Source organism: Nestor notabilis, unplaced genomic scaffold (assembly GCF_000696875.1).
Source record: "Nestor notabilis isolate BGI_N333 unplaced genomic scaffold, ASM69687v1 scaffold13832, whole genome shotgun sequence".
Lineage (NCBI taxonomy): Eukaryota > Metazoa > Chordata > Aves > Psittaciformes > Psittacidae > Nestor > Nestor notabilis.
In genome coordinates this window covers 30,320-55,300 of record NW_009918798.1, presented here as the reverse complement: position 1 = coordinate 55,300, position 24,981 = coordinate 30,320, and the positions used below count along the sequence as shown (strand labels likewise).

Below are 24,981 nucleotides of genomic sequence, written 5' to 3'. Positions count from 1 at the left end.
CCATTTTGAGTGTTCACTTTCAGACACACAGAACCAGAGGTAACTGACAGTGCAGGGGTGACACTAAGATTACCTCTGCATTGCTTCACTGCCCTGGGTGTGGGAGGTGATGCCTGTTCCCACAGCCACACAGGGCAGAGGGGCTGGCATCCTCACTGCTCATTCCAGGCTATCTCTCTATCTCTAGTGTAGGCTGGCTACAGCCCCGCTGTAGAACACTTGGCCCTGCATTTCTTTTGGTTCCTACATAATGCCCCTGGTATCCTAAGGCATAACTGCCCTATTATTTTTTTGCCTTTTCAGTGCAGAATTGTTCCTTCCTAACACTGAAGACACTCACAGAGACCTCTTCTTAATACTCAGCACTTCCACTACCCAGTCATGATCTTTAAAATGGGAGTGTACTAACAGAGGATACTTTCACCGCTTTGGCACCTTAGGGATAGCAGTGCTTCTCTGTGTTCTGAAACTGCACTAAGGTTTCTTGTGAAGTACAGTGATACTTCTACACATGTCAATAACTGAGCCTGTGATTAACCGCTTAGAGCTCTGGGCGGTAGGAGGATGCATCTTTTACACTGCTGGCTTTTTCCATCCAAATAGCAATCAGTGCTGCTTTCTGGAAGAGATCAAAGTAAAATAAAGACTTTTCCCAAGGTATTCTTTATCAAAATTACAATCAGGCCAATCAAAGCTTTCTGTTTATCTACCTAAGTTTATATTTGCATTTGTATTTCTATCTTTAAAGTAGTAGTAATTTGTGAGTCTTCAAGGCAGCACGGATGGTGACTCAGAACCACCATCTGAGTCAGTCTCAGCAGACTCCTTGAAGGAAGATATTGAGCCTACACAGAGATGTATTTGTGAGCAAAACACATTTAAAAAGCTGCAAGACTACAGAGCCCCTTCTTGCACTGCACTGCAGAAGCACAGGAAAAAAAATGGCAGTAACAGAATGAAGCTCGTAATTGCACAAGTATCCAGTTTGAAAGGATGGTGTCAATAAACCTTGATTCTTACTAAGTGAGATGTTTTCACACATGAACTTTCTTAGACTCACAGGATGCCATTTAAATACATCTTTCAAATAGTTTCCTTCCAGAGTTCAAATGTGCACTGCACCTGAGCTTGGCCTTAGGAAAAAGTCACTCTTTGCCAGGGAGTAAAAGGGGTGGGACTGAAGGTGGTGTTTTGCTCAGTGTTTATCCAGGAGTGAATTAGCAAAACATTCTTGTCCTAGGTTGAACAGAGCAAGAGAGCTGTCCACAGAGTATTGCCATAAGTCATAATTAAAAACGGGAGAGGTTGTCTGCATTTGACTAGATTTTTTAGAGCCTAAACCCTCATTCGAGTGTTTGCAGAGTTTGGGAACTCCTTTTTTTTTTCACTGGCTTTCCTTCTGACTGGTCCCTGAAGGGGAGCCTGACTCTAGCATATCAGAAAAGGGCAGGGAAACATTAATTTACAAGTTATTAAATAAATGAACACCCCTGGGGAGGCATCTGTTTTTCTGGGTGTAGAGTTACTTGTGCTGGGTAGGGCTAAGGAATTCCTGGCTTGCTTTACGCTGGGGTGCAGAAACAATTTTGTGCTTCACTTTGCAGGTCTGCTTTTGCGGTTTCATTGAACAAAGCCCCTGAAAAAACCCTGGGTTATGAAATATTTCCTCTCCGTTGACTCCTGAACAAGGGATGGCATCTGCAGAGCCAGAAAAGGAAGTCCTTGCCTTATAGAGAGCGCTCTTGGTGTGACACAATGGCTGATATAAAGTGTTGGGGGAGCTGAGCTGAAGGCAAAGGAACAAAGGAAGATTGGGATTCGGTGGCTGTCTCAGACAAAAGGAAAGCGGAAAGTGTCTTGGAATGGATAAATTCAAGGCTGCGCTTGTGCTGGCTGGGGTTGGGGATGCTCTTGGTTACCGCAATTTCTCCCGAGAAAACAATGCCTTAGGTGCAAAAATCCAGCAGGAGCTGAAGGAAATTGGAGGGCTTGAGAACCTGGTGCTCTCTCCTGACAAGTGGCCAGTAAGTGACAACACGTTCATGCACATGGCTACAGCAGAGGCTGTCATCACAGGTAGGTACGACGGGACTAGCGAATGCAATCTGGAAAGGAAGCAAAATTCTCTTGCTGCTGCATTTCTTAGAATAAGCCTGACTGCTGGGGAAGCCAGAGAAAGCGTGTCAGAAATGCTGCTTATGTGAATGATAATATGCATTAGCTTGTCTCTTCCATGAGCATAATCCATAACCATCGCACAAACCGGGGAGTTTTGATTTCTTGAGTGTGGAGGAGCTCTCCCTGTATTTTTTCCTAGGTTTATGCAGTTGGTTGAAGCTTAAAGACTGAAATACTGCATCCAGCATAACAAAAATAATTGTGAAGTAGGTTATCTGTATGCTGGAATACATCAGGGAACAATATAGCCACTAGAAACTCTTCTGTAAAAGATGAGAGCTCTTCTGAGTGAATTTTAACATGTTTGCGTCCAGGACTCCAGGCTGGAGTAGAGTCCCTTAATACCTCTTTCAGGCTGAAATCACTTGTGCTGTCTCCTTTTTGGTTCACCTTGGGCAAAGGGTTGCCCTGCAAGGCCTGAAAAGGAACAAATTGCTTTATAAGGAGAGTTCTGTGTCTTTAGGCCAAAAAAATATTCTAACATACTGTGTTTATAATAAAGTCTATGAGAACAGTGGAAGTTATTACTATATGTCTTCTAAAATCACAAGAGTTTGAGAGAGAACAGTTGTTTTTTTCTTAAGGCAGGAATAGTCTTTTGTAAGATACGACAATATTTGTATTGACACCTTAAGCCATCCAACTAGAGCTTTCTGAGACTAAGATCATCATCAAAAGTACACCAGAAGACTGTGACCATTTAGCAGTATTTAGCTTCTTCAGAATTAATCCATTTTTTTGATCTTTGTAAAAATATTCCTGATTTTTCCTAAAACATGTAACACTGGATAACTAACAGTAGCAGAAGCTCACAATGCAGCTAAGTATACTTCATGTCAATGAAATTACCCTTGTGCTTCTGTTTCACCACTTTCTCTGCCTGCTTCCAATCAGCTCTAAATATAGTACGTAGAGATCAGTTGAAGAGTGTGTTGGACACTTCATACTTGGCTATTAGCTAACCAATGGTTTAAGGGGTAGCTAATACACTAAAGATAAGGGCAAGATGTCAGCCTATCAAGAAAAAAGATGACTAACATATTTCTGAATATAGGCTATGATTAAATATGTATCATATTTTTCTTGCTCATTGAACTTTCTAAACCCGTAACTTCTGGGTAATCAAGCCGGTGAGACTGACAGTAAAACAATAAATCTTATTCCTTAAATATAGCAGGAGCACTGTGTCTCTAAAGAGAAAAAGTCTCAGCTTATCGTTTCCATCAGCTGTGTTTATCCTACACTCCCATTTCTTTGGCCTGATCAGACAAGCTTTTTAAAAAGGTGCTTTTATGGGCTGGTGAGAAAGCAATAAGCTGGAGTGGAGGATTTTAATCATAAATCTTCATTTCATAGTAGCATTGGTAGACAGGGAAAAGCAAGTCCTCCTCTAAGCTCCCCACAGGGGAAAAACAGAACTGCTCCTGCCTGCAGCAGTGTCTTCTCCTGGCAAGGGGAACACAAAAAAGCCATTGGGCTTGCCCACAGCCCAGCCTGTGTGCCAAATCACCCACGTCAACAGAGGTGAAACTAAAAAAGGTGAACGTGGGTCCGTGAGGGGACCTGCCTTCCCCACGCAGTGGGGAGCCCTCTCTGCTGTGGAGATTCTAAAGAATATATCGGATGTCTGGAACACTACCAGCAGCCAAGCGTGATGTGGAGGTTTGTGTTAAGGATTAAGGCAGTTCTCACCTGGGGAAGCAATTTTGGTCAGCGCTTTCCTGCCTGCATGGAGAACGTCCCAGGAAAGCTATGGCCAGAAGCAGCAGGGGCTGTGGGCACTACTGCAGACTGAGCTGGCGCTCCCCAAATCCACCATGTGCACAGACTGAAAAATTTACCCTATGGTGATGGATAAACGCAATGTCTGCTTCCAGTAAGAATCTGTCCCATAAGAGAGGAATGAGAACAGCATCATAAAAAACAGGGGAACTATCCCTGCAACAAGAAAAACCTTTTCCTCTGTGACTTAAACACGGGTTACAAAAAATAAAGGTTAATATCTAATGAAAGAACCTGTCCTATTGACTTGATGGCTGAAAGAGCAGACTGGATCCAGGTGCAGGAACTGTGGTGGGCTCGGGCAGCAGCCCATAGGTGCTGGACCACAGAGACTCTGGCTCTGGGAACACGGCTTCTGCAGAAGCTGCTGGGCCAGAAATCCTGCTCCTGGCTCACATCCGGATAAACAGACACCTGATTCCTAAATGTGAAGAGAGTCGGCAGCTTGAAAGTATCTCGTTCCTTTAAGATTGTATGTGGGATGGCCAGCGTAACTGACACGATATTTTCTTATGTGAAAGGAAGGAAATCTTGGTTTTACCCTCTATTTGCCTGTCTGCATGACTGGTACTTCAGAGTGGCTCTGGATTACAGGGCTCCAAATTTTCTCTTAAATTAAACCTCTTCTGTGGATTTCAGGAAATCACCATCTTTAACAAAATGAAGATATTTTTAGAAGAACTTCCCCTGCTGCGTCATTCAATCTGTGTGTCACACCAAGTATTTAATGAGGTTTCTGTAAGTACATAGAAATGATGGAAAATGGAGAAATCCCAATGGCCTCCTCAGTTCCCACTGATTACACAACTGTAATAGATGCCAGTGGAGGCTTTTCATTGGCAAGAGCCAGGGGCAGGGCTCTTCAAGCCCAACAGCATGCAATAGCAGCTGAGAGAAGCAGCTACACTAAAGAGATCTCCCCTGTGTGTTTAACAGGGGGAAGGTTCCTCCTTAGGCAAGACTGTAAGCCTTGGTAAAAATAAGCAATAAACAGACATTGTTAGTGAACTTATTCCAGGAAGAAATTTATCTCCTGGAAATACTAGACTGAAGGGATTCTCTACCCATACCGATCTTTATATTCATCTTTATAAAAGCTCACTCTTCTGCTTACTGACACAAAATATCGCGATGCCTGCATGAAAGACCTACAAATTTTAGACAAAATAAATACAGATTAAAAAATAAGGTGACTGAGTTGCTTTTGTGTTTAATCCCACATACCCCTTTAAAAAATCAGTGGTAGTTTAAAAAAAGAAATAGGCTTTCATTTTTAAATTGGATTCACATCTGTAAATAACAGCAAAGGCACCAGCTGAGCCAGGCACAGCTGGCTTCTTGCACACTCCCAGTCCCCACAGCGGCCACACACTCACCTTAAACACCTCTGCAAATACTTCACACCATGGAGCCTAAATAAAGCCCCTGAGCACCTACTGCTGACAAACAGAATGCCTTCATCTTTCCAATCAAAGGAATTAAAAGTGGAAAGGAATGCAGGAAAAGATGAGAACAGAGAGATGAGTCTGTTCTCCCTCCAGCCCACTCTCATGGTGTGTAAAAATGTGTTGACAGTGGCACCAGAAACACAACTCAGCATATTGGAAGTGGAAACAGGAACATTTCTCAAATGCATGGTGAACTTGCTGGTTTTCTGTGCTCTCTTGCTCTTCTACCTTCATGTAGCAACCTTCTCTTCCTTCCTCTGAGCAGAGTACTGGAGTTTAGAAGACCTGTACCGGGAGCTGGTAAAACGCTATGTGGATGCTATCGATAAGCTCTCGGGGAGGCGGCCAGACCCTGCTACCATCGAAGGCTGCAGGGAATTAAAACCAGACAACCACCTCCTCGCTTGGCACACACCGTTCAATGAAAAGGGTATGGTACCATTTCCATTTATAGATCCTGGCTTGAATAATGCATGCTTTTGGTGTTTGTGGCTGTATGGAAATTGTTTCCTTTTTCCCCTTTACATCAAAGGCCACTACCTCTGAAATGTTTCCATGCTTGCCTAAGGATGGCAAGAGATCTGCCAGGAATTCCTTCTGTAGGGCACTATGTCCTCTCGTAAATGAACCCTTCCCACTTTCACATCTATTTAAAGAGACTTTGGGTTTGGCTTTGTTTCTTGGGGTTCAGATCTTTGACCTTCAGTTTAATGGTTATTTTAAGAAATATGTTCTGCCATTTTTGATTAAACAGTTGCAGTCTTGCATCTTTTCAGTGATGGCAGAACTGAAACAAAAAACCAAAGCTGAAAATTGTTCTAAGCACCAATGTGTTCACTGGAGGGCAAACAGAGACTTTTCTTCAGGTGGATGCCCCACTAATAACTATGACTGTTCTGCTGATAAACCCTAATATTCCTAGCCCTGTTTCCCTTCATCTGACCCTCTCATTCTTTCTCTTTATGACAATTCCATTTTATGATGAATTGAATTTCTACTTCGAGTTAAATAACATGCGTGCACATAGCCATGTGCACATGCATACGCATACACACATACAGTGCCATTAATCTTGAAAGCCTGTGGAGACACTACATCATCAGAGGAGGTAGACCTAGACAGCCACGAGATGATGGCAGCTCACATAGACATTGTGCTGTGTTGGTGTGACACTACCACCAAAGCACATATTGGCATCACTCAACAGCATTGTATATTGATGCAACTTCATGGCAAAGACCCAGTGGCACGATGCCATGGCTATTTCTGGGTCTCTACAGTCAGGTTTATTTTGACACAAAAAGCATCCCTCACTCAGCCTCCTGCTCCTCACAGCAGCTGCTGCAAGGGAGAAGGATCCCCTCCCCATGTGTTCTGCCCACCCTGCGGTTAGCCAGGTAGATCTGAGGAAGTGCCCCTTCACCAGTCATCATGTTTTCTGGTTGGCAGTGAATAACATTTGTCAAAATAATTGTGGGAGCTGCTGCTGGTCCTAGGCAGCTTTCAACACCTCCAGCAGTGGAGCACAGCTGTTCCCTGGCCCGTTGCTTTGTTAGAGCTACATCTCTTCTTTTAGCCTTCCTCCTCCTCAGCTTTCCATGATGAACTGTTTGCTTTTGGGATACTCTGGGCTAGAAGGATCTAAAATGAATTCTTGTCTCGAGACCTTGCATCTAAAGCCCACCTTCTCCACCTGGTCTGACAAATATCATCCTGAACATCTCAAGAAGCCTTTTTTCCACCCTGAGAGGAAAAGAACCAGTGACCTGAGATGGAGATGTTCAACCTCCTGTGAGACCTGACACTGCTGTGGACATAATTAACTTTTTAATTGAATTTTTGTATATTTCTTCTCGAGGCAAAAGCATTCCATGAGCATTGAATGCCTCGCAGTCAGATGGTATCTTGAATGGGCGGGAACCAAAATGCTGTTTTCCTGTGGTCATTCTCTCTTATCTCATTTCTAGCAAGAATTCGTATGCCACCATTCACGGACCAGTGAAATCTTTGCTTAGGTAATTTTGCACTGCTTATATCATGCTCCTCTGCTCAAATCCTTGTGGGTGTAGTCAGCACACTGAGTACTCAAGTCAAACTGTCCTGTGTGTCTCTCTGCCATTTCATGTTGTGCTCATTGCCCCACTCATTGCAGAGGTATCCAGATTATGTTAAAGGCTGGTGAGATTCCTGTGACTGCCTGAACACCTGCCCAACGCTGTCTAACATCTTCCATCTTAAAAGCTTGTTTCTAATTTATGACATTGATAAGATCAAGTCTAAAGTTTTCAGCACTGTTTGCCTCTGTTTGCCTGTCAGCATTGGTTTAAAGTTTCGATGCAGATGAATGCTGTTTCTGAGACATGGTAAAAATATTTTGGTCCATTGCCAAAACCTCAGATTGTTCAGAAGAGAATTGCTGATGTTTGGGAGCTGGAACTGAAATCTGGGTGAGATGGTACCCCTTGAGCTTGAGATGTGCCTTCAGAGCCACCATGAAAGGCCAGTCAGACGGCAGGTTGGCTCTACCCTGTGTTGGGTGTATTTCAGGGTGAGGCTGCAGCATTGAAGCATGTCTTTATTTGCAGCTATTGGAGCAGCTGCTGGGCTGCCTAGTAGCACTTGAGAATGGTGCCTTTTTGCTGGTGGCATTAGTACAGAACCACGAGGAAAAAGTGTGGGTTAAATGCAGAAGATTGGGGAACAAAAATGAAGAGAAATGGAAGCCACAGACAGACAGGAGATAAAGGTGTCAGGCTCTAAGTTCTCATGCAGAATGATCTGCAGTCACAAAAGACACACTTTCTTCAGGGCTTTTCAGCCATCAGGTTCTGGGCAACCAGATCTGAGCTGAAGATGTCCCTGCTCATTGAAGGGTGGCTGGACTAGATGATAAGCTTTGAAGGTCCCTTCCAACCCAAACTATTCAATGATTATATGAATCTATGATGTTTATTATTCTACAGATGTAGAGTGAAGAAAAGCACACTGAGGCGTAACAGACTAAAAGAGATTGATCTAGTGCATGAATGAAAACTATGTAATTATAAAGTGTCAACATAGCTTTTGTGACAAGAAGTCACACCTCAGAATTCTATTAGAAAGTTTATGAAGTACCAAAGAAGCAGGAGGAAAAAGGAGACACTGTGAAGATGGTCTGTTAGGATTTCTGAAAGACTCTCAACAAGGTCCCTCACCAAAGGCACTAAGTGATGAGGCACTAAGTTGCTACAGGATGGCAGAAAGGTTCTCTTGAGGATAGAGAACCAGTTGAAAGACAGAAAATGAAGGACTGGAGATTGCAGTCTGTCTGCATAGAGAAGGAGTTACCCATGCTGGAGCTCTGTGTTCACCATTTTCACAAACTATCCAGAAGCGCAAGTGCATAGCGGGTTGGCAAAGTTAAAGTTCATGCGAGGAGGAGTTGTGGAAGATGCTCGCAGTAATGAATAACTGCATGGCACCAGCAGAACCAAATGCAATACAGACCAGTGAAAAGTCGTAAGGGGAGGATGGGACCTAATTTTATATATGTAGTTGCAGTTGCTGCCTCAGTTACTATTCAGGGAAAGGATGGAAGGATCATGGAGCTATAGTAGCTACACAAGAAGGTTGTGTTAGTGCTCAGTAAGAGCCAGAAGGCAAATAGATGCTTAGAGGTGACTGGGAAAGGAAGAGACAGCAAAAGATAAAATATGTTTGCACTACTGTGTAAATCCATAGCTACTGTTTCTTGATTACTGTATATAATCTGGTCCCTCCCTCCAAAAGAATGTAAGAGAACTGGAAAGGATATGAGGAAGTATGGTTAGATTAGCAAAAAACTGCTTCTATAGGCAGTGATGTCCAAGACAGTACAATAGAGGGCTGTGAAGTCATAGATAATGTGAACAACATGAGTAGGAACAGAAAAAACTCACTGTCTACTCCAGCACAAACAGTAGGGACTTCAAATGAAACTGGCAGGTCATGAGTTCAAAGCAAGCAAAAGGAAGGCATTCTCCACACAACACCTGATTAAGCTGCACAACTATTTTCCAATGCTGATTTTCAGATGTTACAGTCCATGTGAGTTCAAGAAAGGGCTGGGCAAATTCACCCAAGAGAAATCCTTCAAGGGTTATTGAGCAGAAAGGTGAATAGCCAGCTGCCTCCTGGATCAGGGAGACAAACTGTCAGCAGCAGCACAAAGGGGTAGCATCATTGTACTTTTATTTTGCTCTTTCTTAAGTATCCTCTCCCTTGGCCACTGTCAGACATGGTAGGTTAGGTCAAACTTTGGTCTGATTGTGGAGGACAATCCTTATGTATTACATACGTCCCACCTGTTGCTTGGACTAGTCTTGCTGTCCCTTACTTCATTGATTTAAATGGTAGATACTGAGACACGGGAGCTAACAGCTGCTAGTCACCTGAAGGCTTAATGTGATGGTATTTTTCATTACTGAGTTTGCTTGTCTAATTCTGCAGAGGGTTTTAATATGACTTCCTAGACTGGGGAAACACAATGAATTTGCAAAGACAAGCTCCTTCAGACCAGCAGTGAGATTACTGTAGTGCATCCTCCACTCTGGTTATACTAGGAGACGTTTTATAATTAGCAGCTCTGTGTAGCGCAACACCCTTTCCTCTTGGATAACCAGCATGGATTGTGTCCTTTGGAGGAATCAGGACTACATAGTGAAGAAGACTCTCATCCGATGCTCTGTGACAGCAGATGGTTTAATGAAGACTTTAGTCTTGCAAGCAGTGGAAAATATGTTCCCCCAGTTAAGCTGACTGGTGCTCTGGAAGACTGGATTTCTTTCCTGACTCTTCCTTATGATTTCTAAGTGATTTGTGGGATAAGCAGGCAGGTTTATCTGCTCCTGAATCCTTAATAATCAGGTGCTACAGCTGCAGCATATGTGAGCTACAGGAGCAAACACATAATTTGCAGGACAAGAATACAGCCTTTTCCTCAGGAACAGTGGCCAAAGGTGTTCTGGAGAGGGCTCTTTTTACTGTTATCAGGAAGGCTAGCAGGGCATGAGGATGCAAGCTCTGGGCTTGCAGGGAATAAAATGGCATTTTGCAAAGCCTTTCATGTCACATTTATCAGGTGTTTGACCTTTTGGAAGAGTTATCACACACAAAATCTACACATTAGAGTCTGGGGAGGAAGGGAAGAATTGTCTTCAGCTAACCTAATTAGATCATCTAACCAGGGTGCTCACTCAGGATAGCTGCTCTCCAGGGAGAATTCTCTCAAGAGAGGAATTCCAGTCCTAGTTCATCTGTATTGCAGCTGGAGATGTCAGTGGGTGGCTTATATTAGTTTGGCTCAGGCTTCAATTCGGCTTGAAGTATAGTTTCCTGCCACCGCCACTAAAACTTTGATCACATTCATGATATTAGGACGCCTGAGCTGGAGCCGCTTGGAATGACACTAAACAGCAAGAGAGCCCCTGGTGCCCTGCACCCATGGCAGGCATAGCCCAGGAGAGCAGCCAAGGAGTCTTCTCAAGATAGGTGACCAAAAGCCCTGACCCTGGCTCCTTGGCATCTGCTGCTTTTAATTCATTCTGGCCCATGAATTGTTCCCACTATGCCATCATACCAGCAAATGGAGATACAGCTTTTCTCCATGCTGCCTGTATGGGAAAGACTGTGCTCCTAACACAGGTTACACAGAGGCTAAAATTAGGAAGTATAAATATGCCTCTTATCTTCCAGAGACCAAGTAGAGAAATACTGATTGGTCTCAGCTATACCCAAGGTCACTGGGAAGTGTGACTGAATAAAGACAGTGCTGAAAAATGCCAAGTACTTTGAAAACTCGAACCCTATCCATCTCAGGGTGGGGCCCTGCAATGAGTTAATGCTTTTTTGGGCATTGGCTTGCTAGCTGCAAAGAGGAGATAATCACTTCACTGGTGCCTTGTGAAGATAAGCTCATTAAAACTTCTGTGGGATCCTGATACTACTGTGATAAGTACTGCAAAGAAACTCATTAGCAAATTCAGCTCTCCATTCAATTAAATGTTTAAAAGTTCAACACCTGAGATCATGCGCTCAAAGCTGAGGATTAAAAGAAATTCTGAATTAGCTGTTCAATAAATAAACTCTGTGCTGCATAAGGCAGAAATTCTGAAGACCAAGCTTAGTAAGTGCAGGCTATAGCATAATGAGTGTGTACACTAAATTGACGTTGCATGGAAAACCTCAGTTCTGACATTGCCTGACCTTGGAGGACTTGGCTCCATAGCCTTTAATTTCTTTTCGTTTTGGACTTTCTATTTTTGTATGTAGCAGAAACAATTTCGTGAACTACCTGTGGGGCTCTCTAGCATGAAACATGCATTAAAATTGTAAGATCAACTGTGATAGTCATACAAAGAGTTTTAATTCTGTGCTTTCAGCATGAAGACTACTGAAATAAGGGCGTGGTAAAAGTGTACCTGTTTCTCAAACTCTGTTTCTAGTGCTGGCATCTGGAGCCAGCAAAAGAAGCAGTGTCAGCCAAGAATGAGTAAAGATGGATGAGAGTTCAAATCAAACAAGTGCTGTGAACAAGAGAACATGCTGCTTTCTGAACCTGCTATGCTCTTTGTAGCACCTGAGAATACTGGAATATCCCTATAAAACCAGAATGACTGTGGAGAAGTAAAATTCCTTGCAAAAAACTTTCAAAACTTATAACTCATTTAGCATATTAGATTTCCCATTCCTGAGGAATTCCTACACATGAGCTGAATTAATAAAATGTGCCCATTTCACATTGTATCAACATATTTGTGTATCATTAGTCTCCTTTTAAATGCTTGGTATTATCTTTTTACTTTAGGTTCTGGATTTGGAGCATCCACAAAAGCCATGTGTTTAGGGATGCGCTATTGGAAGCCAGAAAAGTTGGAGTCCCTTATTGAAGTGAGCATTGAATGCGGACGCATGACCCATAACCATCCTACAGGTATGGTCCACTGATCTATCAGCATGCCAAAGCCCCTAAGGCTACTTGTTGCTTCTTCAGGGACTAACGTGGCTCCTGTGAGTTCACCTGGTTAAACCCCTTCTGCTTTGCAGACTTCAAGGCCTCCATCTGAATTTTGCTTGGATAAAATATACATGTATATATTACTTTTCTCAGCTTATATATTTGTTTGTATATCATGCAGAGTGCAACTTCAGGCATTGGAGAATTCCCTCCTAAGATCCCAATAACCAAACTCAACCTGTCTTGTCCAAACCATATTCATATCACTTGCCCTGATCAAATGTACATCTAGATGACTCGCTGTTATCATCCAAGTTTATGGTTCAAGGGATAATATCAAATAGGTTTTGTTGTATCCAATCAGTGTCGGTAAAGGTAGAAAGCCCCCAGAAAATCTAACTCCACATATTTTAGGACACAATCTGAAGTATTCTCTAAAGAAAACATAAATAAATAGATTTAATGTTGTTTTGAATATTCAGGTCTGTCATTCAGGTAATTTTATACTACATAAGGATGTATTCATTCTGCCTGTTTTAAACAGCAATAACTAAAACCGTAATGAATGCTGACACATTCGACATGCTCAGTGCTCTGAAGCAGTCAGAAGAGCCATCAGGATGACATAAAATTAGAGGGAAAGTATTCAAAGCAAAGCAGAAAATATCAGTAAGTTAATAAATTCCATTACCGAAGCATTAGCAGCATTATGACTGCTTGCAGTCTGGGTCTCCCCCCACGGTAAAGACTTACTAGAGCCAGAAAATGGCACCAAGAAGCACACAAGTTGTCAGACACCTTCCATACAAGGAGAAATTACATCCAGAAGGAGTTTTCAGTGGGGAAAAGAGACAAGTGGCACACTGGGGAGGCAGGAGGGAGCAGGGTGGAAGGGCCACCATGGACTTCACTACCATGAACTGAAAAGTGCCAGAGAAAGGTCAGGTGTGATTCTCATAACTCAAAGTCTCAAACAGAAAACCCAACTGACATGTTGGTCAGGACTCAAGCAGACAAAGGAAATACTTCCCCATGTTTTACATAGTTAAGCCGCAGACCTTGCTGCACGTGGCAGCTGTGAAGTGCCTGTAGATACATCTGGCTTCAAAGAGGACCAGGCAAGGGTATGAGAAAGGACTGTCACTGTTAAGAGCAACCAAGCTGTGCAATTAAAATTGCCCATAAGCTAGTCTAGAAGCTCTGGGGAGTGGAGAAGCCAAACCAATGAGGTTCACTCCACACTGGCACTATTTGCAGATCAAGAGACCTCAGCTGAGACTTGCTTTCTTACCTGCTGTGAGGGCTGCAGCGAGTCAGGAGAGCAGAGCAAGAGCAGCAGGGGAAGGGGGCTACCTGGGCAGTGGGCAGGAGGAGACTGCCAGTCCCCCCAAAACCTTCTGGGCACACCTCAGCCTCTACCACCCTCTGCACTGACTTGTCCCACTGCCTCCTGATAGCCCTTTGCTTCACACTCTAAACTGTCTGCTGCCATCCTCACACTTAATGTGGCACTCAAGGATCTTTATGGTAGTTGGATCACATGCTGTCTAGCCAAGTGAGACCCTTTGAGCTAGCTCTACCTGGATTTTTATTCTTTATTAAAACATCTATTGGCTTCTGTGTTAGACATACCTTGGGCTTGATGCAGTATTTCAGGCCTTACAGTAGAAAAAATTAGTAATTGTCTCATCTGGATTTGTAACCTCCTAAAATAATTTAGCTTTGTCTTCAGCAAAATACTTGAAGCTCATGTTTACCTCTAAGCATAAATGAATACTTTTGGACCCCTGCACCACAAGAAGCATATGCCCCAATACTTCACTCACCCAGGGCTTGTTTAAATAACTGAGTTGTTTTCTTAACCTTCTTTTGCACAGATTGGTTTTGTTGCCTTTGAGAGAATGCCAAGAGCAAAAACAAATATGAAAAATGAGCCCCTCTGTTTCTGATGTCATGGAAGTGTTGGGTGCCCATCAACAGAAAGTTCATCTTAAGTATATTTGTGTCCAAAGTGGAAGACTTTGACCTAACTAAGCAGGCAGACAGCATGTCTGTCTTGAATAATTGTTTCTTTCCTCTAAAGAGACATGGGAAAAAAGCCATTGTCCAAGTAAGACATAGGCTTGTCCCCTTAGAACAAAATGAGCCAGAAACAGTTGTTAGATCTAACAATCACATCCCTTGTGCTGGATGACTCTGCAAGCAAGCTGATACAGCTTGTAACTGAATCACTTTGCGCAAGTAATGTATTTCAGGTGACTTCGATTAGAAGATTTTCAGTATCACATTAGTGGATAATATTTATTTTTGACCCCTACCTTGATTTCTGTCATGTTACACCACTGAGAACAGAAGCTCCCTTTTATGTAAAATAAGTTGTAGACCATCGGACACCACACATTAGCCAAGAACCTCAACATGCCAAGAGCAGAGATAGATTATGTGCATTTGTTAATCTACCTGACCATGAGGCATTCCACTAATGCTTTATGGGGGATGTGATAGGGATGGTACAAGCACAAACTGCACATTGGTAATCATTGTTATCTATGAATTTCAGGCTTTCTAGGGTCCCTGTGCACAGCTCTCTTTGTGGCATATGCAATACAGGGGAAACCCCTTGTGCAGTGGGGAAGAGAGATGATGAAAATTGTGCCTATGGCTGAAGAATACTGCAAGAAGACCATTCGCCACATGGCAGGTAACGTGTCTGAAGCTAAAGAGCTATTTTCTTAAAGCTATGTTCAGCTAGAAAGACACCGAGGAAAAATCACTCCTCAGTCTCTCCATTTTGCTGCTTTCTCTGCTCAGACCATAAGCTCTTCACTGGTGGTGCCCTCTTCTTCTACTATCTGTTAGTTGCCTGGTATATTGGTGGCAAACATACAAAGAGAAATAGCAATGATGATACCCTACTGCAGTTTTATTTTTAGGAAGTCTTCAAAGATTGCTGAGCAAGGGGGAGGGAGGAAATTATATTTAGTGGGTTATCAGGCAAACTGGCTGCTGAGATATTAATTATTCAGCTCCCATCAATCAGCACAGTCCAATATTTTCCATAAGAAGCCCCACTGACATTCCTCATTTTGCCAGGAGAAGTTCACCTGCAGATGCCCCCTGACCAAGAGTTTGCTTTTGACCACAAATTCAGATTTGACTTGTTGCTTTTCTGAACAAATATTTAAGATTCAACCTGCTGTATCCTTGTCTTAAAACAACTGAGCGTAACACAACTACTTAACTTGATATTGCCATGTTAGTAATATATATGATCTTCAGGGCAAAGGTATTTTAGTCTCCTCTTGCCAGGGAGAGATGTGTTTGTGATGGTAAAACCTGCATGAACAGACAAGTATCGTTACATTAAAGAATGGAGAAAAGAGGTTTTTCTTGTTTATCTTAAAGAATGGCTGTTGGGAAAGATTGAATTCAATGGAAATCTTTACTCACAAGCACTCAGAAATGGAGATTTACCTGGGAAGGAAAGCTGCCACTTTAAAATCTAGAAGGTGCACCGGGGAGCCTTTCTGAAAGACCCCACATTTTCCTCTGCACCTCATCGCACACCAGGATTATTTTAGCCGAGACCTATGAGGAGCAGGTGCAGGATTAGTGTGAGCGAGCTCCTCTCTGAGTGGCTTTGCAGCAGGTCCCTGTCACTCCACCCGAGCAGGACCCCTCGGCATGGAGGTATGCGTCCTGGACTCCTGAGGCACGCTCGCCGGCTCTTGTCTGTATTGTTGAGTTTTGTCCTATTTTGGAAGTGGGAAAAGTCTCCTGCACTAAAGTTCAGCTCCTTGGCTGGTGAGATGCACTGCAAAGAAATCCTGCCAGCGTCCTCCAGTTTTAGAAAACTCTTTTTTAGCTGCATTATGCCCCGTGAATAACAAACACAGTGTTCGGTTGCAGAGGACTTGACTCAACACCCCTCTCTGATATTCAGTCGCAATTACTTGCCAGATAGTCCCATGGACCTGAATGTGACTGTTGTCTCAGGCTGTGCTCAAGGAGTGGGGTAGAGCCTTACTAGGGCTGGTGGCACTGAATTTCTGACCATGAAAAATCTCCTGCAACCTCGTGATTCTTTTATTTCTGAGCCTGTACACTCGAATAATCCCATGTCCTTGCTTGTTGAGGTGCTACACAGAAAGCACTAATTTTTGAGATATTCATCACTTATGGTTGTGGGGAAAATAGGAAAAAAACCCACAAAGAAAGGAACCTGTCAGGTCACCTGTATTTCTAAAAGCAGTCTTGTAACCAGCTGCTGGAGTGGGTGTCAGTGGTTTACATCAGCCAACATTTTCTTTGTGTGACTTCTTTTTCCCTCAAGATACTTTCCTTGGCCTGATGGTTGTGAATGCACCTTCACTGTTTTTCTAAACATCCCCTTTTTTAGGGTTCTAGTGAACGGCTTCATTGCAATCAGGGAAAAAGTGGGCCATGAACTCAGAGAAAGGGCATTCCCAGGCGCTTTAGGGCGTGTGGTTGAAGGCTCATCCCTGTCTGGGACTGGAGAACTGGCAACCCTGTGAAAGTATCAGGTCCTAGAAGACAGCCTGGATTTTTTTACATGGAGTTTAACCGCTCTAAAGATCTTAATTGCCGAAGAGGGTCACCTGTATGGTATTTTAGGAAAAGAAGCAAAACTCAATTACGTCCTTCAGAGAAACGGTTTGTTTGTGTGCATGCTCCTCAGCCACTTGCAGCACATAACTGAGCGACCAAGCAGGACAGAGTCAGGGAAAAAGTAGCAATGCTCAGTTCCATTTTAAACTGTACACTGATAGTCCCATACCCAATTACTAGTTTGCCTTGGCATACTTAGCTGTCTGCTCCATCTCACTGACTCCTAATTCCTTACCCCATTAGCTTCCCAGGCAGGGTTTCACCCAGGCCTCAATTCTGCAGATGGGTGTTTGTGTATGTGCTTAAGAGGTCAGTGTGACTTACACACCCTTTAAAGCCTTTATGAAAAGGTTGAACCAGATCACTGGCTTGAAAATAAACTGAATTTACTAATATTATTTACATGCACAATGTTAAGCAAGATTAGAGATAGTTCTTTTGAGAAGTGACAGAAAAAGAATATAGACCTATGGTTATTAAAAAAGGCTTATTTCTATGGAAACAGACAGCAGAGGTGTGTGTTGTTTACCCTTTTTACTGAATTTTATACTTATAATGCATGCAATGGAAATTTTAGGCTTTCCTATCTGCCTTTCTCTGAAAGATCATACAGAAATCCTCTGAAAACAGAACAGAAATACTGAAGAAATTATGTAATTAAAAACTGACAACTGAGGTAGGAACCAATTTGTATTTAGCGTGTGTTGAGATTCTTTAATCATAGAAAAGGAATTTAAAAAAATTGGTATAGAATCGTGGGGGTTTCCTCCTTTTTTGTTGACTTTTATCTTTTCCTTGGAGTGTTCCTCAACAAGTTCTCTAAAAAGCTCACCTTGATGTAATTTAATGTAATTTTAATATACCATAAAAATAGCACGAGATTCTGAAAATATTTTCTTCATTCACGTCTTCTGTTTCCAGTTAGATATCCCACTCCATATTAGAACACATATTTAGTACATATGCCTGCTTAATGTACATTACCTTAGCATACCTAGTTTTTCAAGTCTTTCAATACTCTTTAAAATTTATTAAAGTAGAACTGAAAATGTTGAGATGAAATGAAATTAAATGCTGAGATGAAATCCTGTATCATTAATGTCTTCTACATTCAGAATATCAGGAACATTGGTTTTACTTCGAAGCCAAGTGGCAGTTTTATTTGGAGGAGAGACAAATCAATGATGAAAATCAGAATAAACCTGTTTTTCCGGACAACTATGATGCAGAGGAGAGAGAAAAGGTAACTGCAACTTCAAAAAGCGCTCGGGAAGGCTCTGAACTGAGAGAAGTATTTTCAAAGAGGCACAACAGGTTTTTTCCAAAAGTTTCCAGTGTCAGAGTTGTCACAAAGTCTTCATTTTTTTCTTAAATTTCAACAAAGAAAAAACAACTTCCATCCTTGTCTCAGGTATATGTTAGCATAAAAAAGCAATTGCCACCAGCCCTGGAGCTGCTGCAATGGGAGGAAACAGTGCAGAGAGGCAGACTTAGTGGCCAGATGTGTTCATGCCCAGAGCAGGTACAAAACATAAGCCATGTCTAGTTGAAGGTGAAAAAGGCAAATGTCTTGCCAGGGGCTCTAATTAAAGCCTGATGGAGCCGTGGCCTGAGTCCCACAGAAATCCCTAGGTACTGGGAGTTGAACTTGCTTGTGGTCCTTTGAACAGAAGACAGCCATCCTAAGCAATCCTCTGCCAAGGCAGGCTGTGCCCAGGCTCGTTTTAAGTGTCTTGAGAGATGGTGTTTCATCACATTGCATGGGATACTGTTTTATAGCATACTTGATCTGTCCTTTGCCTCATGTCTTCTGGTTATACCTTTTTAACTCAAAAGAAACAAGGTGTCTTCTTCCATGGTGTTCACAGCTTTCTGATACATGCTGTCACCTCTCAAAACTCTCCACTTAAATGCTAAGCAACAAATACGCAGTTCTGGTCATGTTTTCCCATGTATCAATCCTTTTCTTCAGATTAAAGCATAGTTCTATTCTAAGTCACTTTGTATATATCTAGGTGCTTATCTGCACGATGAAAGGTGCCAATGGATGATAGCTCAACTGTGGATAATAAGAAATTGCTCACTCTAAATATAAATAATAGATACCATTCCATGTTTGTTTTATTAATTCCGTGCCATAAATTTGCTACTAGCTTTTTTGTCTATTCCAGTTTTACAGGAGTCTTAGGAGAGCTTTAGGAGAAGTTAAACCAAACAGTATTTCCCCATGATCATTTCAAGAGAGAGCTGCATGAAGTACTAAAGCAGAAACAGAATTTACCTTCATTACCCTAGCCCATCTCATTTGGCCTTTTAACCTATTTATTTTGATGTACAAGAAAGGAAAATGATGCTTGACCCTCAAACTCCACCACCAGCCAGAGACTGTAGCCTGACAGAAAGGACTTAATTTGCTTATGAGCTGAGCATCTTAATAGTCATGGAAAGAATAAATGAGGAGAAGGTAACTATCCTGCCTGCCTTTTCCCCACAAGTGCTTTCCTCTGCAATCCCTCCAATCTAACTGTCCACTTGTGTCTGGAGGTGTAGTTGATTGCCTTTCTACAGGCAATTAATAAAGCACCAATATTTGGCACCGCTCTTGCCAACAGGTCGCTGTATGCGTGTTCCTGATTAACCAGGTGCACCTTTCTGTGGGCACATACCAGCTGCAGAAGGTGTGAAGTGAGACCCTCAAATGTGGGTTGCAAAGGCAATTTCCCTCTCTAAAAGAAATTACATGTTGAAATGCTAAGCAGCAAAGACCACATTTTGTATAAGTAGGTATACATCGTAAATTTAGATAATGAGAGGTGTGGGAATAACAGACAAATTAACTCTTCTTGAATGTTTAAATACAAGATAAATCCTTTTTCAGTGATACATATTTGGAACATGTTAGATACACAATTAAAAGGCAGACAGGATCAACCTTGCTTCTGCAAACAAATCACTTGCCCTACTCACTTTCCCATGCTGGACATGATGTGCTACAAAACAAGGGAGGAACCAAAACAAAGTCATACAGGTCAATTAGACTCTGAGGAGCTCATCCCCTTAAGATGGAGTTGCTTAAACCAGCCCTGTGAAAGGACCCAGAAAAGGAAACAAAACGGTTGGAAAGGGAGTGCTAGCCAGCAGCGGGTCACCTCCTGGAGGGTGAGTAAGTCAGAGGCAGCTGTAATTACCGTCTGCAGGAGTTTACAGCAAGGAGGGAATGTGTGAACTACCTCCAGGGCTTGGCAGCAGCTCAGTGCCTTCACCAGGAGGGGTTGCGTGTTGACATTCCCATGCATGCACTCAGAGCTACCCGTCCTCACCTGCCCGTTCCAGGGAAGCTGGGCTGGTGTCCCATCACAGGGCTGCACAGAGGCACAGGACTTGAAAGGAGGTTGCATTTTTGAAAAGTTTGAGAAATGCTGCCTTGGTGCAGTTAAGTCCAGCAGGCTTGGTCCCAAGGACAGCTATCCCTAGTGTAAAGCTGTTTCAGCAAGGTGAGATGACATCAGATGTGTGCAGAGCATCAGCGATCTGAAGGGCTAAATGGAGCGACACTTGAGCTGCCTGCCAGTGCACCCAGAATAGCACCTCCATGCTTAGTCCTCTTGCCTTTGGTGGTATTACACGTGTGTCAGTACTGCTCCACCAGCATCCAAACTGCAGCAGTGAGGCTGGAAGGTTTGTGTGTAGCAGAGGACAGCGTAAGGACAAAAACTTTCTATATTGCAAAAAGAAAAAGGAAGCAGCAGAGTGAAGCTGTAGTCCAGCTCTGCCTCTTTGATGTATATACAGATAATCCACAACTAAGTATGTAAGGGAAGAGGTGAGAGTGAACAGATAGAAATGCAAACCCTTTGACACTCCGTACATGTCGCAGAAGCCAAGAGCCAGCCAAGCAGCAATTCAATTTATCATTACATAACTTAAGCTTCAGGAAATAAAGTTGCCCATTTCCTTTAAAGGAAGGTAATTTTTTTACTATAAATTTCTCAGTGTTGAGTTAATTTGAGACTCTGGGGCAGGAAAAAGTGAGTTCTGGAGGTACTTTCTCTGGAGAAAATCTGATTTTCTTTTGCAAGCCTTACAGTGGGTTTGGGGGTTTTTAATTCCTTCCTGTCCTGGGGAGGAAATGCTTCTTACATTTGCAAATTATTTTCCATTTTGTTCAACAAATGCTTGTAGAAGAGGAGGGACAAGGCTTGGCAAGAAAAAGTCAGAGAAGGGGGCTTGAATTAATATAGTCTGAAATTGATCCCCTAAAGAAATTACTGAATCAGAACTTTTCACCCTCCACGTATCACCTGGCTAATTGAAACAAGGGAGTTGAGAATATTTCCAAGAGGCAGGAAGAGGACTGACAAAGTAAGTCCTTACCAATCTTATTTTTTTTAAATAATTGGGAATTTCAAGGGTGTGAACTTGGAATCCACCTTGATCTACTTTTTGGCATTCTTGGCTTGCTTAAACCAAGCCAACTTCTTGGCTCGTTGAGAACTTGGTGCATTAAGCTGAGGTGCAGGCTTACACAGTAGCTGCCACTGTGCTGGCTTATCCCATGCCACAGGCAGCAGTGCAGGCAACACATCTGCCTAACGCCCCTTCCCTGTGAGATGAGCTGTTCCTACCTAGCAGGGGAGAAGCCACTCTGCCACAGCCACGTGCCCCACTTCCAGTGCCCTACCCTGACACCGCCATCTCTCCCTCAGACATACAGGAGATGGAGCTCCGAAGGCCGGGGGGGAAGACGAGGCCACGATGCCCCCATGATCGCCTACGACGCCCTGCTGGGCTGCGGCGGAGACTGGACAGAGCTCTGCAACCGCTCCATGTTCCACGGAGGTGAGGTTCCTGCGCCTCCCGCCCCCCGCTCCCTCGCTCAGGGTTGGGGAGAGCCCTCCTGGCTGTCCGCAGCCGCTGTTGGCCAATCTGCCGTGTCACCTGCCACATCTGCACCCCTGGGTTTACCCCCTAAGCCCCTTTCTTGCAGTAGCAGCTAGCGCAGAAGCTGTTTATGGCACTTTTCAAATGTTGCTCCAAGCCTCGTGGTTTGGTCAGAGGTGCACAAAGAGTAAACCCAGGATGGCTTTGTAAAGGGCTTGGCATCTTTCCCTGCAAAACACCAGGCTTTGGCAGAGCAACCTTTCAGCTGCACATAGTGGAAAAAGTACAGGAGAAAAATAATGGAGTGCCCAATCACGTGCCCAGCAGATAAAATCTGGCACTTAGAGGCACACAATTTCTTCTACAGCTTTGCAAGAGGTAACTCTCTTGCTGGCAGCAGCATCTTGTTATGCTTTTGAGAGGGCCAGTGTAGCTGCAGGAGGAAGGACCCCAGCCCTGGCTCACCCACTCCCTCCCCGCCTGGCGCGGGCCCTTTGCAGAGGCTCTGGGTCACTCACTCGCCCTGATACAGCGGTGAGAGCTCACAGCCCCTCGCTGCAGAGCCTGGCAGGCATGAAGCTGCTGGCACCACACAGAGCATCAGTGCTGCTCACCATGGCTAGATGTTCTAAACTCTGTGCTGTGCCACGCTGCGCTGTGAGGAAGGAAGGGACATTCTCCAATCTAGGATGTTTGCTGTGTAGCAGGGACCCCTGCAACTCCTCTTCCCTCCTTTTTTCCTAACAGTGGCCAGCTGCTTGCAAGAGCTGTTGTGTTGGAGTGGATTTTCTCAAAACCAAATAAGCTCCTTAGCCCAGGAGCACAGGCCACAGAGGCTTCACCACATGTTTGCCTTGGCATTTCTCTCTTTCCTAGGCCATTCTCACTTGCACTGCCAGAGACAGGACATGAGGTAGTGCAAGCCTTTGGGACTGACCCAACATGCCCCCACCATGCTCTATCAGCAGCTTAGTATTTCCTCCTGTGTGCAGCGTGGGTTTTGGTTGTGTATGTGAAGGCGACACTAAGAGACCATTGCAATTGTGCTTAAACCTGCAGGAGAAAGTGCGGCTACTGGGTCTATCGCCGGCTGCCTGTACGGCTTGGTTTATGGCCTGAGCAAGGTTCCCAAAGGCTTGTACCAGGACCTGGAGCAAAGGGAGAGGCTCGAGTTCTTGGGCGAGAATCTTTACCGACTATCCATGGAGGAAAAGTAAAGCAGTTTCTGCCATTTCTCTTTCTATAAAGACTTTATCAAACCCTGTAGATAACTGACTGATGTTCATAGCAAAGGAATTAGCTGAAAGTTAGTCTGAAAGACTATATATAGATTGTGTGATAGTGAAGATAGCTGACTTACTCAAGACTGATTAGATATTTACAGTCTTGTGGGGTTTTTTTACAGATGTAGGGATTTCCAAGTATAAAGCGTACTGCCAAAACCAGTGAGATAATCTCAAATGGAAAAAAAGAAATAAACCCTCTTTTGACTGATTTCAGTCTAACTTGCCATAATACCACTTCCTAAACAGCTGTCACCAGCATTTACACACACAAAATTAATTTTCAGAACTAATGCTTTCCTGCAAAACTAATGGTAGTACCTACTTATGGGGATATTCTCTGTATATTTGACAATCCTTTCACCACTGTGTTCCTCCTTGTTCTCAAATCTAATGTGTCTGTGACACTTGTAAACCTAATGTCTCACGGATTAGCTTTTAATGAACCACTGATCCCTGTATCAGCACTGTGGTGCAAGGTATTGTTGCATTAGGAGCTTCCAGAAAAGGAAAAGCCAACACTAAAAATACCCCCAAGGAACAGCAAAGCACCAGTGTGTCTAAAATTTCTGAATTCCGCTTTTATTCTTCTTCAGTCTTCAGAACAAAAGCTATTTTAAAATATAACTGGCTGAAATATTTGTAAATAAATTAATCTTACACTATTTTCTAAGCATCATTCTTTATTTTTAGATTGAGCAGATTCTATGTTGCTGTATCAGTGTCAGAATTTTTGGCTGAGGTCTTCTAGCAGTTGTAATAGGTCAGCAGGCAGGCTGTGATACATTTCACATGCCTGAACAGCACAAAAACCCCAGGAAGAAAAGAGTTGCAACTGCCTTACCTTTTTCCTTTTTTCTCTTTCCTCTTTCCTTTTTCCTTCTCTTACTTTTCCCTTTATTCCACTTACTCCTTTTTTTCCCTTTCCTTGCCTTGCCTCACCTCACCTTGCCTCTCTAATTTTTAATTCAACTTCTGTTTTTCTTTTTTTTCTTTTCTTTTCCATTTTCTTTTTCTTTTTTTGTTTTCCTTTTTCCTTTTCTTTTTCTTTTTTCTTTTCCTTTTCCTTTTTTCTCTCTCTTTTTTTTTTTCCAACAAAACCAACAAACTATGGTTCAGTTAAAAGTTGCACACAGCAGACACAGTAAACAGTAGACCCTGATGAAGGAGATTCTGATGCCCCTGCAGCAGCACAGGCGCAAATCTGGAATCCTCAATGAAATGACACAGAAGAAGTGAGCACAGAATTTGTTCTTGGTGTTTAACCTTATGCTTTAGCTCAGAAGTTCAGAAACTGAGGTCTAAGTAGCACTTTCTAATCTTTACCATGAGTGATTACCTACATGGTGTTGGTTTCTCCTATCTTTCTCCAGCTGCTGAACTGTTTTAAAAAGATAGCTAAAAATACATAAGTACTTTCCTATCCCTCTTTCCATGTAAGCAATTGCTGGAATTGTCACTGGGATGTTATGTGGCAGAAAGAGAAGCAAGTGATCCCTGTTGTTATGAATAGCAGCCTGCATGACAATGTCTGTAGGAAAAGGTTTTCCATACTATGAGCTACTTCACACGCTGCTGTTTTAGCATGTTTTCTCTTGGCAGCTTCGCAAGGTGCTTTCTTGTTTGCTTTGGAGATACGTTAAACCAAAAGGAGCATTTGTGTTAGTAGCTTTTGATTTAAGAGAATTCCAAGGCTTTCTAAAAACATTCCTTCTAGTTTAGGATGCCTCTAGCATACCTGTAATAAAGTCAGCAATAGGGAAGAGAAGAACGTATCCTGTGTAAGTTAGGATTTTCTCTAGTACTT

The 24,981-nt window shown here is 43.0% G+C and overlaps 1 protein-coding gene across 1 annotated transcript; it reads left to right on the top strand.

Annotated features, from left to right (window-relative positions):
- Positions 1-1,591: 1,591 nt before the first annotated feature.
- ADPRHL1 (ADP-ribosylhydrolase like 1) lies at positions 1,592-23,742 on the top strand. Its single transcript, XM_010009908.1, has 7 exons — positions 1,592-2,076; positions 5,674-5,838; positions 12,232-12,357; positions 14,942-15,082; positions 18,126-18,253; positions 21,717-21,849; positions 22,951-23,742. Exons 1-7 carry the CDS (start codon positions 1,863-1,865, stop codon positions 23,106-23,108), a joined length of 1,065 nt encoding a protein of 354 aa, XP_010008210.1. The 5' UTR covers positions 1,592-1,862; the 3' UTR covers positions 23,109-23,742.
- Positions 23,743-24,981: the final 1,239 nt, after the last annotated feature.